General features: G+C 32.1%; 1 protein-coding gene across 1 annotated transcript; it reads right to left on the bottom strand.

Annotated features, from left to right (window-relative positions):
* Positions 1-12,195: 12,195 nt before the first annotated feature.
* On the bottom strand, positions 12,196-17,256 carry LOC132043536 (probable serine/threonine-protein kinase PBL25). Its single transcript, XM_059434016.1, has 5 exons — positions 16,558-17,256; positions 15,650-15,849; positions 14,653-14,842; positions 13,716-14,107; positions 12,196-12,773 (listed from the first exon to the last, which is right to left on the bottom strand). Exons 1-5 carry the CDS (start codon positions 16,748-16,750, stop codon positions 12,420-12,422), a joined length of 1,329 nt encoding a protein of 442 aa, XP_059289999.1. The 5' UTR covers positions 16,751-17,256; the 3' UTR covers positions 12,196-12,419.
* Positions 17,257-17,541: the final 285 nt, after the last annotated feature.

Below are 17,541 nucleotides of genomic sequence, written 5' to 3' on the forward strand. Positions count from 1 at the left end.
TCTATAAATCTATTAGTTTGATTCTCTTATTTATTTCCAATTATATAATTTTATAACAAATCCCCACTTTTGACCACTGTTTTTAATTTTTGGTAACGTCGACCTCTGTTTATATTTTGTCTCTCTTACATTTGCAACCTTTTAACCATAATATAGTGGTTAGAGTTCAAAAACGACCCACTTTTGACCACTGTGTATATTTCGTCCCTCTCAAAAGCTATACCAAATGTGACCCATTTAATATTAGGAGAAAATTAATTGGACAAAACTACCCATATAATAGCGAAAATTTTACGAACACAATTATGTACTTTCATCATTTAGGGCCTGTTTGGAAAGCCACGACGTAATTGTAATTGGGTGTAATTACACAGTTGGGTTGTTTGATCAAGTAATTACTTGGTTAGGTGGGAATTTGATGTAATTGAGAGGGTGTAATTACACTCTCCAATTCTCAAGGGAGATGGGGGGTGGGGGCGGAGGGGTTGAGAATTGGATGTAATTACACCCTGTAATTACATGGTTACTTTTTAGTTTATTTCTTTTTCCTTTTATTTTATTTTAATTTCTTTTCTTTTTAAATTTATTTTTATTATATTATTTTTACTTTTTAATTATTTTTATTTTAAAATATACTATTTTTCTTTTTATATTATTGATCATTCATTTCCTTTTTTGCTCATTCCCAACCTTTACTTCTTGTGATTCCATGTAATTGCTCGTATTTTTTTTATTTTTTTTTGTTTTATTCATTAGCATAACTGTATTATTATTCTAATTTTTAAAACTACGCCTCTTAGTATCAGAAAGAATGAGTCATTAACAAATTTGATATATAATGAGTGATGTTATTAAAGTAAATTTCATTGTGAATGAGATTATAGACTTATATTTTCTCCCTTTCTTTTACATCGTATTTACTTAAGTTACGTTATAACTTACTTATATAAAGTTGGAATTTGGCATGAGAGTGTTATGTCAACCTTTTTTTGGATTTTGAATTTAGGTTATATTTTCGATTTTAATTTATTTGCTTTATTTCACATTGCGTGTTGTTTATTTTTCATTTACAATTGATAGATTTTTTTTGTCAAACATTTGAATAATGTTATGGTATTATATTTAAAAAATTATTTTTTTTGTCAAACATCCAATCCATGATGTTCTCACAAAAAGGCTACTTTTAATTTTTATAATTAATTAAAACTAAATATGTTTTACAATATTAGTTACAAATATATGATTATTAATTAATATATTTTTAAAAAATAATGTGTTTTTAAATACATATTTAATATAATTTATAAAAGCGCATATTTTTCAAATATTAATTTTTAAGTTCTGATAATTAAATTTTATTTTAAAATTAAACTAATTGTGTAATTACACTTGTGCAACCAAACAGTACGCTTGTAATACACTGTGATTATGTGATGAAAACCAAACAAGTAGTTGCAATTATAATACTGTGTAATTACTAGACTGTGTAATTACTACCCTAGTAATTACACCAATTTCAATTACCAGGTGGCTTTACAAACAGAATACTACACCTTTGAGCTCAAAACATCTTATATCAATAATTTAATTATCCATTAGCACCACAGTACTGAAAATCCAATCTTATACCCATTTTTCACAATTCAATAAGTCATAATCTCTTTATTAACGCTTTCATTGTTTCATCGATCGCCTTGCTGGTTCTAGGAAAGTCAGATTTTCAGTGAAGATTTTTTCTTAGATGTTTGTCTTTTTAATACACTACTAGTTTCTACGAACGTGCGGTTGCACGTTAATAATTGCACGTTGATCTTCAGTTGATAAATAATTACACGTACATATATAATCAATCAATAATTTTCCTTGTAGATGCATGTTTTGATAATAAGAACAACAACAACAATAATAACCACATAACTATTTTTATTAGTTAATGTTTCGCCGCAGGTGCTCCGAAGTATTCTCATAACTATGTTTATTATTAGTTTATCACTGCTATTTATTTTAACATATTTTTGATGGTTACCTTAGTTTACAACCTCTGTAACGAACAACTATGCAAAATGTGGCTATAAGGAAACACATTGCTGACATGACAATATACGGATTTTCCTTCCAAAATTGAGAACATATTGCTATAGCATATGGATTTTTCGCCCGAAAAATGAATATCTAACCTTTTTTAGCCATTTTCTCAACTCGTTTTCCTTTTCTTTTCTGTTTCTTATTCCAAAAAAAATTCCCTTTTCTTCTTCCTCGTTTTATTCAAATGTACTTATCCAAATTCATATATATTTTTCCTTTTCTTCTTTCTTAAATATAAAAACACCATTTTTCCATTAAAGTATCTTTCTTTAGCAATTAAACTGACAAATGCATTCTGGATTCAAGACACAAATTTTTTCACCCAAAACCATTAAACATGTATTGCATATGAAGATGAGGAAAGAGTCCCATACCAGCTTCTTTCTCTTTCTTCTTTTTTTATAACACGCCACTATCTTTTCTAAATTCTTTTCTTATTAGGAATTAAATTAACAAATCAATTCTCCCATCAAGCCTTAGCTCAAGAATTATCAGCGGCCTCAATTTCAAAGCAAAACCTTGAGATATGTATTTCATATAAAGAAAAGGAAATAGCTTTTCAAAAAATGAAAAATTACCAACACTTGGCTCATGTGTTCGCACACAAAACTGAAATTTGTCTCAACTCTATTAGACTTATCACATCCCCATTGAATTCTTAAATAAATATCCTGTTACAAAGAATAATTTTTAGATCTTCCTAAATTCACACTTAAGACAATCTTAATCAGTGAAAGATGCAAAACATGAGATTCCCTCCTAAAAATATTTATTTAAATGTACTCAAGTACTCAGCAACATATTGCAAGTTCTTTCTCAAACACGAATAAAAAAAACTTTTATCTTTCAATTTTTTGATGTAACTTGTTTTAAAGTGAACGAATATTTTTCCTCCTTGGTACTAACTTCTAAATTTTACAGATTTTTTCCACATACAATAACATCTTAAATTATATAGTTGACCTCTATAATGGGGAATTTGATTCCGATATTTTAGGCACAATTTAATCCAACATTCTATTATTTATTTGAGTTGGTCTCAAACTCCTATATCTTAGGCAGTGATTGGAACTCCTCAAGGAGTTAAACCATAACAAATTTGACATAATAGTGGTAAACGAACTGTTGGAACTTTCATTAAGATTAGAAGTTCATACATATGAGGAGAGTTTCAAATTTACAATTTTATCCGGTATGTAATTATTTTATTAAGACATAATTTATCTTTACAGGGTAAAAAAATCTTTCAATATTTTAAGGCTACTTCAGTCAACCAACATTTATATTCATGCTTTTAAAATAACTAGTTTCTACAATCGTGCCTTGCACGATAATACCATGTCAACTATTAGCAATATTAGCAAGTTCTTTAATAAATAAATAAATACTTCGTAAAATATCATAACTATAATTAGAAAGTAATCTAAAGTGAGTTTGCATATTAACGAACAACTCAATTATAGTAAGATTTGGTCCTTAAAATCATTATGCATCATAGCATTTCAGTCCTACTTATTTTAGTCCTAAATGTAGACGCTGCATCAAATATACTTTGCAAATAAATTGAACACATAGTGGACTTCAATTTTGCAACATAAAAATTAGATCCAGATCTCCATCATACATGAAATCATATGCCTTCATTTCTCTTAATTTTCGAGATAAGCTAAATAGTTCATTCCTAGTCTTATATATTTTTTTTTTTTTAGTGATTTTCTATGTTGGGTATCAAATGTCACGACCAAACTGGAGGGCCATGACGGGCACCCGAGCCCTACCTGTCGAGCACCGCTAAACATGCTTTCCTAACATGATCATAAACAAGAGTAGACCTCCGGGGTCACCAGATGAAATTCTACTAAATCATATGAGAAATATGCTGAAAAAGGGATGAGCCCAAGAAGACATACTATACGACTATACTGGTCAAAACTGTGCAAGCCGACAAGGTCATCATGAAATACTATACAACAAAAATATAGGCCGAAGGGCCGTACAAAGTCTAACTATACCATGATTGTCTACAAGCCTCTATTGGAGTATATGACGTAGCAAGGTCGGGACAGGGCCCCGCCGTACCCATATGTACACAAAAGTATAACGTACCAAAAACACAACATCAACTACGGAATAAGAGGAGTGCTCTCCAATAACAGCTGAACAACAGCCTACAGTGGCGGATCATCAACTTGTCTACCTGAACCAGCAGGCATGAAACGCAAAAAGGACGTCAGTATGGATAAAGTATGTAAGGCATGAAAGAAACATAAAAATGTGTGCAACCTATATGTTTGAACTGCCTCTGTGGGCCAATGATATACATAAATTACGTACGTATATGCATGCATATATATATATATATATATATATATATATACGCCTGTCAAGCCTTTGTGGGCATCCCATCGTATCATATCGGCCTCTGTGGGCATCATCATCATCGTCATGTGATCATCTGATCAAGTGGTAGTGCGTATATAACGTCGTTACCTTCCTCATACCCCATACATATATATAATACATAATATACACGTATATAACGCCTAAGGGGTCATACATCTGTACAAGAATATGATAAGAGTACATCCTGAATTTGTTGGAATGACGAAAAGTCGTTATAACTCCGACCATCGTTATGAGATAGCATTTTCATCAATAAGTGACTCTATGAATCATACTGAATCTGAAGAAGAACTTACTGAGAATAACATTCTAGAGCATGAATCAACATGGAATATCCCTAGCTACTAAGAATAGAATTCATCATGGAGTACCGTTACGTTTATGTTTCGTCGTAAGGATCATGTCAAAAGAAGGACAGTTAACCTTAACATACCTCAATTCGTCCAAGCAATCCAATAACGAGCTTATCACCACTAGAGCGCCAATCCTATAATAAAGGAATACATATACAACTTAGATGGTGCTAGTATATCACGTATATCAAATGATAACTTATTCTAAAGTGAAACGTTCAGCATTTCCCCTATTTCTTAATCACCACAACACATCCAATAGCCAACAATCAACACAACAACCTCATATGATTCTCTTTAAACTTATATCATTAACATTTAGAGATCTACAATAGAGCAGCTTGTTATACGCTTTGCATACGACACTTATACACTTCCTTCTTCCAATTATACCAAGTATAACAACCCGAACACAATCTCAACATCGACTACCATCCATACAACAAGATTTTTAGCTTAAAATCACATTAGCAACATAACTCAAGTTAGATTACATCTCAACATAAACTCAAGTTCATATTTGAACCTTTCCTCCAACTTCCCTTCCTCCAAACCTAGCATAACCATCATATAAACTCATAAACATGGAAATAAGATGGAATCTTACCTCAATAACTCAAAAGAACTTCAATTCCAAGATTACTTCACCTTGAAGTGTCCTCCAAAGCTTCTACAAGAAGGAGAAACAAGCTTCAACTATACTTTGAAAACCTTTAGCACTTGATTCTCACTTTTGATCTTTGATTTTTCTTGGGTTTACTTAGAAAATGTTTGAGAGGGTTTCTAGAGGTCTCTAGGGTCTGTTGGGAATGAAAAAAAGGGAAAATACATAAAAAAAAAAAAAAAAAACCCCAACGTATAGCCGGATTAATTATGACGTACCCAACCTTTGCGGGCGACCTATTACCCCCCCGGCCTTATTTTTTCTATATTTTTGTACCCTTTTTGGTTGAGGTGGCACAAAAAAAAAATTGATGCCCAGTTGCACAGTGGAGAGTGTTGCATACTCTCCGCCACATTGGTGCCACGTCACTGCCACGTCATTGCCTCGTCACTGCCACTTTTCCTTTTTTTTTTCATTTGATTTTTCTTTTATTAATTATATTTACACTAATTAACCTCTAATTAACCATTAATTTTGTCTTCTTCTTCTTCTTCATTTCAAGAAATCCATCAACCCATTTTCTTCCTCTATTAGCACACACACATTCAACCCATTTTCTTCCTCCATTAACACACACACACACATTCAACCCATTTTCTTCCTCCATTAACAACGCACATTCAACCCATTTTCTTCAACCCATTTTCTTCCTCCATTAACACACACATTCAACCCATTTTCTTTCTCCATTAACAGTACACATTCAATTTAATCATCAATCATAAAGAGCTTATTTTCAAGAAACATTCAACCCATTTTCTTCTTCCATTAACACACACACATTCAACCCATTTTCTTCCTCCATTAACACACACATTCATTTGAAGGCAAATCAAACACCAAAATAACTCCTCCACCGAAATGACATTATGTTTTAATGGGTCAGACCCATTTTCATATTGGTCTGAAATCTCACTGTAGATTTGGATCACAATATTGATGCAGAAACGAATTACTCCAATTATTTTGGGCTAACATATCCAGTGTTTACTGTTGTTATTCTTCTTCTTGCGTGTGTTGTTCTTCTTTATTGCGGTGTGTGGCGGCGGCGCGGGGTGGTTGAGGAGAAAGAAGAAGAAAGGGAAAAATAAATTGCATTTAACAATTGAAATGTGGAAGAAAGGCGGGGTGGGGGTGGGTGAGAGGATAAAATATAAATAAATTTTTATTAAAATATAAAAACTATTTTTCTTTTGCTTTCACTAGCCATAATTTTTTTTTGCCACGTCAGTCGAAAATGGTACAAAAATACAGAAAAAATAAGGCGGGGGGGGGGGGGTAATACGTACTTTTTTTTTTTTTTTTTGTACGGGACATACATGATACCATACTTCTCAAATTTGAGATATGTCAGTTGCATTGGAAAGAAGACTCTCTGAACTTGAATTTACATAGGTTGTGCATTCCATAACTCCTCATATTGTAGAAGATATACCTTCCAAAAGTTGGACCAAAATCCTGTCTAAAATTCTGCCAGGTTTTTCTTGATTTTTAACAAACTTAATTCCTTCGATTCGCTTGACCCCGGAACCTTTAAATACTTACTTAACACTGTTTAAAGGTCTTCCTTAACCTTATAGAAGTTCCATGGCCTCTTCGGGCTTACGTTAGTTTCCTTATGACACACAAACGACGCAAATTTACGAGGTGTAAGATCAAAATTCTTACTTCCTTACGGAGATCTCTTTTTCCCCTTTGTCTTTCTCGACGTTAAATACAGTGTTAATTACATCAACATTTCTATAATATGACTCATTATTTTATATACCTTCTGTATTTAATTTAAAATCAAATACTTATGTCAATATAATAGAAATTTTACACTTACACCCCTTATGAAGAGTATTTGTAACTAAATATATTAAAATATAGTTCTTAAAAAATAAAATTAAAATCATAAATAAGAAGTTTTTTATTAGATTTTCAGCTTCAAAAATTTGTAGAAATTCATAATAGTATGACTGGTTCTCCTTTGTCCTGTATATCCCCGACGCTCGTTGGTTTTGGCTAATAAGAAATTCTTCGTCATAGAATCAAATTGTCACTTATTTGGAAATTGAAATAATGGGTTTTCTAATGATTATAAAATTGCTACTAATTTTTGAAACCTCAAGAATATTGCACGTAATACCCCAAACATGAGAAGATATAATTTTTTTTTTAAAAATCCCTCTTTCTTTTGCAACTAGTATTTTGAAAGGACATATCTGATACTAATATCTTTTGAGAAATTTTACGGAGTTTTATCACATTCTTGTGTGGCACACAACTTAAAAATTATACTCGCTAAAGAGTTCATGATAAAAAAATATAAAATAGTGGGGTTTTTTTTATTTTTTTTATTTTTTATGTAGAAGTGGTCGGCTCATCCTTCTTCTATAGCTAAGCTATAAGACCACCTTAATTTCTCCGGAAGGAACAAAACTCGTGCTATAAATTTTTTGGAGCAAAACACGTTGATATTTTTTTCACCGGCTTCTTACCATGTGTGGGTGTATTAACACCTCGTTGGTTTTAGTCTTGTATTCTGACTTGGAGTCCTTTGGTTTTAATTTTTTTTTTTGGGTGAGACAATGTTTTAATCTTAAACTGACTTGGATTCCAGCTTTAAGTTTTAAAGGGTATAAAAATCGTTTAATATTTAAAGGATATTTTGGTCAACCAACATTTATATTCATGCTTTTAAAATAATATAGATTATTATATGAGTTTTGCCGACAAGAAGATTCAAAGATGCAATCAAATTTGTAATTAGGAAGAAACCAAAGGTAATCTAATGTATATAAATATAGATAACATTCCAATTTTCGCTAGAAATTAATAGAAACCTTTATAATTTTCTTCATAGAAGTTAGAACGAAACCTAAACTTTGTATGTTCACTTTCAAAACTTAAGTAATTAATGTGAATAACATTGAAATCATTTTAGACCTCGATCTAAAATTATGCTGATACCACTACATATCACAATAGAAATTGTCATTGCAATTGTTTAAAGAGTTTTTCGGCAATGAAGTTTATTAAGAATGACATATAAATAGACAATGAAATTCTTTAGGGGATTGCATAATACCTTTCGTAGAAAGAAAAGTATCTTGTACTTACTTTCTAATAAGACTATTATAAAGATATTTTAAAAGATGAAATCTCACCGAGTATAATTGAAATAATATATTTGAGTTATACTTTCACTAAATTTCTTTTGTTGACTTCTTTATGTTATAGCCTATTTGGCCAAGCTTATTTTTTCTCCAAAAGTACTTATTTTTTCAATAAGTGCTTATTTGAAAAAAAGTGAGGTGTTTGGCCAAGCTTTTGGGAGAAAATAAGTGTTTATATAAGGTAAGCGAGCTTTTTCGGAAAAGCTAAAAAAACTGTTTTTGCCCAAAAGCACCTTTTTTAAAAGTACTTTTGAGAAAAATACAAATAGAAACACTTTTTAAAAACTTGGCCAAACACTAATTGCTATTCAAAAGTGTTTTTTTAATTAATTGGCCAAACACAAACTGCTTTTCGCTAAAAGTGCTTTTTTGAAAAGTACTTTTTAAAATAAGCTGATTTTAGAAGCTTGGCCAAACAGGCTATTAGTCTTATCAATTAATGCTTTGTTGCTTGGATAGTGTAAGTATAATTATCATATGCTCTTTATACTTATCAACTTAGAAAGATGCCAATTTCATTAAGGATAATTTAATTAGTCAATTTATTTCTCAGGAATAAATAATTTTTAAGGGATGTGTCAAAGTCAAAAATATCAAATAATATAAACTGGAGGTAGTAACTATTTTATGTGTGTGTGGTTTTATTGAAACTGATCTGGACCCAAATATACCGACATTTCAGCTTGTTGCTGTAGAAATATTTTCTTTTTTGATTTCCGGTGAAAATACTTTCCACTGATTATTCAAACCTTCATTGAATCATATGTTGGTCATGAGTATAATCTAAAAAAATTGTATGGGCCAAAAAAAATTGTTTATACCCTATTTGCAGTAGAAAAAAAATACTACAGCCCGGCAGGAATTCATCAATTGAATCTCCTTCGGTCAATATATCTGTGTTCCAATTTATGTGTCATGCTTTCCTTATAAATAAATAGTTCAATCTATGCAAATAGGAATGTTATACTTCCTTATATATAATAATTTAACTTTAAACTTTTCATTTTAGCTTTAATGATAATTGAAATATAGCTGCTGAAATATTTATAACTTGTTTTAGACTTCCAAGTTCTAAAAATCTTTTCTTTCTTTAATTTCGTGCTCACTCAAACGCCGCACATACATTGAAACAGAAGGAACAATACTTATATATACAACAACAAACAGACCCCCTTGAAAATAAAACTCCCCTGGTCCCAATTTATGTGATGTTTTTCGCTTCCCGAAGTTCAAACTGTCACACGCCTTTTTTCCCACAAACATGATTTATTTATGTTAAGTTTAAAAGGGTTTTCAAATCAAAAGTGACAAAATTGTGTTTCGAAAAGGAATTTTTTTTTTTTTTACGAGAAAAAAAGTCGCCACCTGGCATCGAGTTTTGGTGTGTCAAGTCACCGTAAAATCAATATCCCTTTCAAAACAAGTTTGACTCTAAAAACTTATCAGCGACAGAGATTCCGATTAAGGAATTCTGTTGACCGAGGGGAAGGTGTGAGACATCCCTCGAGTCCCGTGGTTTTAGCACGCTCGCTTTAATTAACTCGTATCGGCTTAAATAGAAACTCAGTCAGCTAACTCAAACAATCACACAAGCACGCGCACAAGAAAAGTTTGAAAATAAAGTCCGAATTATTACAACCCGAAAAATAAATAAATAAAAAATGCGAGAAACTAAACTTATACTACACTATGCTAAACTGTACTAAGCCATCCCCGACATCGCGGGGTCTTCTCCACGAATGGCCACTATTTTTTACATTAAGTTTTCTTTCGGGACATCCCACCCGAAAATAAATACAGGAGATTGAAAACGAGTAAAAGCAAACAAGCAATTAATCCGACTTAAAGTTTGCCTACCCAGTATGTCGTCGGTCTTAAAACATACATTTTCTACTCGTCAAAGCAATTATGTAAGAGCAACAAACAGCGTTCGAGTCAAAATTTATCTTCCCAAACCCATTAACTGTCGAATGAAACCAAGCCTAAGTATCTTAATTCCTTAGCCTAAACCACACGATTAATTTTTTTTTTTCTTAACTGATTCCTCATTTCAATTCTACGACACATAACATCAAGTTTAACAAAATTGAGTAGGAAACTTGTGCCAACTTGTCTTCACCAAACGATCAAAGCAAATAATTCATCACTCATAAAAAACTACGATTTAGAAATATTATTAGACGGTAAAGATGGACCTCAAATATGTCTCCACGAACCCGATGAAATAACAATAATGGAACTTGAGCGCAGAGGCGGATTCAGGATTTAATGCTTGTGGATTCCAACCCATATCAAATTAAAAAATATAAAGAGAATGATTATGCTTGTGGGTTCCCAAGTCGTATTTGATATATATTTACTGAATTTTTCAATACAAATTCAGGATCCGAACAAATACATGGGGGCTGGGAACCCCCATATATTAAGCTAAATCCGCCGCTGCTTGAGCAGAATCCGAAACCTCGACGGCAACCCGCAACCCAAACTGAAAACAGAGACAGAAACCTCAACCCCTCTGTTTAGATTCATCGTTGTCCGGTATTTTATAGTATTTCCATGGCTGTTTTAAGGCGGTTCAACTTGGGGTTTTGAGATGTGTTGAAGGTGTCGAGATGGAGCTGTTTCCGGTGGTTCAAGAGTGTTTTAGTTGTGGTTTCGATGATGAGAGGTGGCGGGTTAGAGGTGGTTACGAGTTTTTCAGGTGGGTTCGTGGCGGTGGAGAAGGGTGGTGGTCAGGTTGGCGGTGAAGGGTCCGTTTCGTGAAACAGTGGTGGGGAATGGATGATGGGATTCTTCCGGTGAACCAAAAAATTGAAGAAGATGATGGATATTTTTCTTCTTTTGATCTGTCCGTGTCTCTATCCCCATCTGGTGTGTATGTGTATTGTGATGTGTGTACACATTTGTTTTCCTTTGAAAACAAAACAGAACCCCAATAATAATATCCTTCCAAAAGCGTGACCCCTTTCCCATTTTGTGAAAAGGGTTTGGTATCAAGTTTTATCATTTTGTGGTAAGGTGGTATAATTCCATTTGCTCATTTCCCCCTTTTTGTCATTTTTTTTTTTACCTTTTATTTAATTGTAAAAATGAGAAATATTTAATAACTATTCCTAGATAGAGACAATATACTATTTAATAGAAAATAATTAGCTAAACAAAATTAAATCCCTAAAAAGAAAAGCATATTTTTGTAATTTTCATTCTTTTGAAACACCCAACTAGTACTCTAGAAATAGCAAATATTTTTGTTCTTTTTGATTTTAGCAAATAAGACTATTAAATAAAAATAGAATAAAATTGACACATCAATATTAAAATTAAAAACATATTTAGACACTATAAGGTGAAACACCCGGGGAGGATCAAAATTACGTGTCTACACATCGCATGAACTTTCACCATAAATTGGATTAGATTAAACTGAATAATTTAATATTAACATTTATAAATTTGAAAGCTACATGAAAATTACTATAAGCAGCTATTTTTCTCATATCAATTTTATAAAAAAATACATCTTAAAATGTTGGTCAAAGTTCATGCAGTTTGAATTTCGAGAAGCAAAAAGTATTACATAAATTGAGAGAGAGGGAGTAATAGAAAATAAATATCAATTTTGACATATGAAGTAATTAAAGCCTTAAGACCACTATAGTCTCAGACTCAGACTCACTTCCGAGTCGAATAATTATGACAAGAACGGACACTGTTCGTGCAAAATTTTACGTACGCCACTGCAGAAAATACATATTATGGTACTCTTTCATTTTGGGTTCTTGAATTTGAACCCCATTCTATGGCTTCTGCAACTGCTCTCTCTCTTTCTTTTGTAGATGTTATTTTTTCTTTATCATGATTTTCTTCATTATCTGAAACGGGTAATGGAGGAGAAATGGGTGACCCGAAGCCCGTATCCGAGTCGGCCCAAAGGAAAGTGAGAGCAGTGACCACATCACTGATCAATGGACGAACGGCTGGATCTTCTTGTAGACACATAGCAGCAATAGCAACCGCTTGATTGAAACTTCTCTTTGGGAAATCTCCTTTAAATAGTGGATCTGCCAGTTCTATGTATCTACTTGTGTCTTTGAAAATTGGTTCCGCCTGAAAATAATAGATGAGTTTAAGTTCTACAAATAACTTGTTATAATAAAAATTAATTGATAATCTGGTAAAATAGTATTAACTGATTTTGGTATTAGAGGTTAAAATATATCGATAGTATAAAATCTCACTTAGACGTGAAATTAGTGGAAGGATATAAGTTATATACGCAAAGTAAATAGTTTTTATATATCAATGTAATTTAACTAAGATATAACAAGTTATTACCCTATTTACTAAGTTATTATATTTATATAGTGTTTTTTTTAATAAGAAAGTTACTTGTCATTATAAGTCAACTTAACCTTTATTAAGATGTAAAAGTAAATAGTTTTTATCTATCAATGTATTTTAACAAAGATATAACAAATTATTACCCTATTTACTAAGTTATTATACTTATATCATGTTTTTTTCCATAAGGAAGTTACTTGTCATTATAAGTCAACTTAACCTTTATTAAGGTGTAAAATTTATAACATGTCAATTTACAAAATTTATAACATGTCAATTTACAAAACTCAAATGCTTAATGAATATTACCATCAAGATATACTTATTTTTTGCACATATACACAATATTCAAGGAAAAAATCAGATATTCTATCATGCTTGTAAACCTTCTACATCTGCTACTGCCAATGGCGGAGCTATATAGAGTAGAGCTAAGGGGTTCAACTGAATCCCTTCAACGAAAACTATATTGTGCAAATAAAGTAAAAATGGATATTTCTAATTATATGCAAACTGTTGACTTTGGCATCACTACATCAGGTAGGATTCTAGAATCGGAAAAGGTTTTGAATTTACTTTAGGAATTATTTTTTTGAATTCCGTGTATAATTACTGAATCCGCCACTGATCACTACTGCTAGCTAATCATGAAAATACTTCTAAAGTGAAAAAAAAAAAAATTGAGGAAGAGGGAAACGTTTGGCTCACCCAGGCAACTAAAATCTGGTCATTCCCATTCTTTGTGATATCGACAGCTCTTTTTCCTGTAATAAGCTCCAACAAAACAACCCCAAAGCTATAAACATCTGATTTAACAGTAAGTTGTCCTGTTCTTTGATACTCTGGAGCACAATAACCATAAGTTCCCATAACTCTGGAAGACACATGTGAATTATCACCCATTGGTCCAAGCTTTGCTAATCCAAAATCTGATAATTTTGCATTATACTCCTTATCCAGCAAAATATTTGAGGACTTCAAGTCTCTGTAAATGACTGGTGGATTGGCTTTATGATGTAAATATTCTAGACCCTTTGCTGCATTTATTGCTATTTTCATCCTTGTGAACCAATCTAATGGAGTTCGATCTGGTGAAACATCTAAAAAAATAATTCAACATCAGTTAGTGTATCTTTCCATGCTTTAGTAAGAAGACTTTCACTCTTAAGTCTTCAACTTTTGTTATTTTTGGTGAATTCGGCATCACTTAAAATGCATCAAATTTCGTGAAGATTCACTTGTGATAACATGTTACTTCCTCAATTCCAATTTATGCGACATTATTTCCTTATCGGTCCATTCTAATAAGAATGACTTCTATATTTGGAAAAAACAATTGACTTAGACTTCCCATTTGAACGAGAAACTTCTATAGCCATACAAATGTTATGGCATGTTTAAGAAGACAATAAGTTTCAAAAGCCTTATAGGCACGTAAATGTTATAACATGTTTAATATCACAAGTTTCAAAAATCTTCATTTCTTTCTTCAATTTCATGGCGTGTCAAACTATGTCACATAAATTGAAATGAAGGGGATACTAGTTACATTATTTTTCTCAGGTTAACAATTAATGATTGTCATAGAATTTTATTTGTAATTATTTTATAAGTGCCCTAATTGTATAAAAACTTAAACTCATACCAAAAAGATGATCCTCCAGGGCTCCCAAGGGCATATACTCATACACCAGAAGTCTCTGTTCTCCATCAGCACAATAACCAATCAAATTAACAAGATTATTGTGGTGCAGAAGGCTCAACATCAACACCTCTACAAGAAACTCTCTGTTTCCTTGTAACCCATTACGGTCCAGCTGCTTCACTGCTACAATCTGAAGAAAAAAACGAAGAAATATGATAGTACAATTTCAAGTACAAATGCATTATGGAGGGATTCAGGGAATTCATATTGTTCCAATTGCAGACGCATATCCAAGATTTTAAGTTTATGATTCTGAATTTTAGGATAGGACAAATTATTTACATATATATTAGGGACAGCAAAATTAACCCATAAAAATATGTCCGCCGACTTTAGGTGGGCTAATGGCCCGTTCTTTTATTAACTCAATTCATCTTAATCCGCTCAAATACATACAATCTAAAAGTTGGACTGATTTGGATCAACTATGTAGCGCAAAATTGAGAAACCTTAAATAAGTTTGGAGCAACTATATAGCTACAATAAAGAAGAAGAAAACTTATTAATTATGTTTGGTAATTAAACAAATTATAAGAAGCAACAAAGATAGAACTTGGTAAAAGTTGGACGAGTTGAGCTACATATGACCCAGCCTGACTAACTTTTGAGCAGAATTGAACAGTGGACTAAATTATTGTTCCAGCCCATTTTAACCCGCCCAATTCAGTCCAAACTGCACATTTGCCACCACTAATTGTGGTAGTAATAATGTGGGTTAACGACTTTTTAGCCATTTAGCTGAAAAATAGCCATTTGTCATGGAGTTTCAAATTTCATAAGTAAGACTCCATGATAACGCCTGGAATTTCATGTGCTGGAATTTAAAACTCCATATCAATGGTTATTTTTCAAGTTACAGGAGTTAAAAAGTTGCAATTTTTTGAAATTTTATCACCAATTGTGTCACAAAATTGTCTAACTTTAATGTTAGAAGTACCTGGCCAGTTCTATCAAGGCGGCCCTTGTAAACGCGTCCGAATCCACCTTCGCCTATGAGACATTCTTGGCGGAAATTCTTGGTGGCTGTTGCCAGTTCCCTGAAAGTGAAAGTTTGAGCTGCAATATTCTTGTTGCCTTCGTCCTTCTTATTAGCAGTCTTTTGGTTTCTGGTTTCTGCTGCAACATTTCTTATGCTCTCTGAGAATTGAACATTTAATTATAATTAGAAAATGAATGCATCGACTGAATTATTTCTATTGGCATGTGATTATCAAAAATAATTATGCTATGATGGCTGTGAAAAGCATCTCGATGGGTGAGTAATGGATACAAAGAAGATGGTAAGTAGTTTACCTCCACATCAAAAAGCTAACTTATGAGAATGAGATAAGAATTGTTCTATATAAGGAGACTACATCCAGTCCAACAACTAATGTACAATAGAAAACTCAATCATACATACAAATAAGGAAAGAATTAAGACATAGACATATGTAATATAATTCGCAATCCATTATTTTTATATCTTGAACGCACCCCTGATTTTTGTAAATTGATAGATGTGGCGTATCCTAAAGGTTCTCTAATATTGATCACTAATCAGAACAATCCGTATTCAAATTTACCTAAACAATCAAGTAATATGGAAGGCAACCTTGTTACTGCGGCGGTTAGCTTTATTAGTATTTTTTCACACACATATAAAAAATAAAAATAAAAAAAAGGTGACAAGAACATATAGATTAAATGATCAAATTTAAACTAGAATTTTCAATAAATATTGAATTCTAAATCCATAATTTCAAAATTAGTACGATCACTAATAAGAACATTTAAAAAAAGGTGATAAGAATATATATATATATTCAACGATCAAATTTAAATTTTGGATCTGTCTCTGCTTACCTGGATTCGTTCGTTGAGGCGGTTGAGAATGTGGCTTATGCTGCGTCTTTGGCTTAGACAAAGGTTGTGCTTGTTCTGGTGAGAGGTTTTCTCTATGAGGATGAACAGAAGTTGATTGTTCTTTTCTTTTGTTACATCTCTTTTTATTAGGTGTCTTATTTTCACGACACGAAAAACATGAAAAACAATTCATGTCTATTATTCTAATACAAGATCCACACACTGCACCTATGACTTCCAATTCTCAAAACAAAAAAGATAACAAAAAATGAACCAAAAAAGAAGCAAATTCTCAAATGTTGATGCTATTTGCTGTTTTTTCAAAATCTTGACGACAAAAAGGTTGCTTGCTATAAAAGACTCATTTTTATAGCGTCGAACCTTAAATTTTTCTCAAGAAATGTTAAAGAAAACACGGGTCTTTTTGTGAATATGCAGAGACCCAAGAATGCAATTAATGGAGAATGGACATTATAAATACGTATATAATTAACTATAGGAATCTGTCTGGCTAATTAATTAAAATTTGAATGAATTGATTATTTTCTGAATGAGCCATGTTTGTTTAGCTGGAGACAGAGAGAGGATAGGTGATGGGAGCATGTTTTTTTCTTCTTTATGAAATTCTCCGTAGAAAATGGGGACATAATGGAGAAGAGGATTTGAAGGAATGTTTGGTAGAGGTGTGTGAGAGAGATGTAAGAAGTGGAAACGCGTTTGCAAATTTTTGTACATATGGTGTCAATTAATTATCGTGAATTATCGAAATTCTGTAAGACTGATAATTACGCTTGTTAATGTGTAAGCAGTGACGTTTGCAGAATTTTGTACAAAGTGTTCAGCTATTGTGAATTGTCGAAATTCAACATGTAAACGAGACATCTTATAATTAGGACTGTGTTGGATTTGAATCTTTTTACTTCTTATCCTAATTAGATATTTCACTTGGATTATTTGCAAGTGGTATCGGCCTATTGTATATGA

The sequence above is a fragment of the Lycium ferocissimum genome, unplaced genomic scaffold (genome assembly GCF_029784015.1).
Source record: "Lycium ferocissimum isolate CSIRO_LF1 unplaced genomic scaffold, AGI_CSIRO_Lferr_CH_V1 ctg258, whole genome shotgun sequence".
Lineage (NCBI taxonomy): Eukaryota > Viridiplantae > Streptophyta > Magnoliopsida > Solanales > Solanaceae > Lycium > Lycium ferocissimum.

Excerpts from the sequence above, each read along its gene's own strand:
- LOC132043536 (XM_059434016.1), bottom strand. The coding sequence starts at position 16,750 with ATGAATTGTTTTTCATGTTTTTCGTGTCGTGAAAATAAGACACCTAAT. Across the intron at positions 14,843-15,649 it reads GCCTTGATAGAACTGGCCAG|ATTGTAGCAGTGAAGCAGCT; the intron begins GTACTTCTAACA and ends TTTTTTCTTCAG. Across the intron at positions 14,108-14,652 it reads CCTGGAGGATCATCTTTTTG|ATGTTTCACCAGATCGAACT; the intron begins GTATGAGTTTAA and ends TTATTTTTTTAG.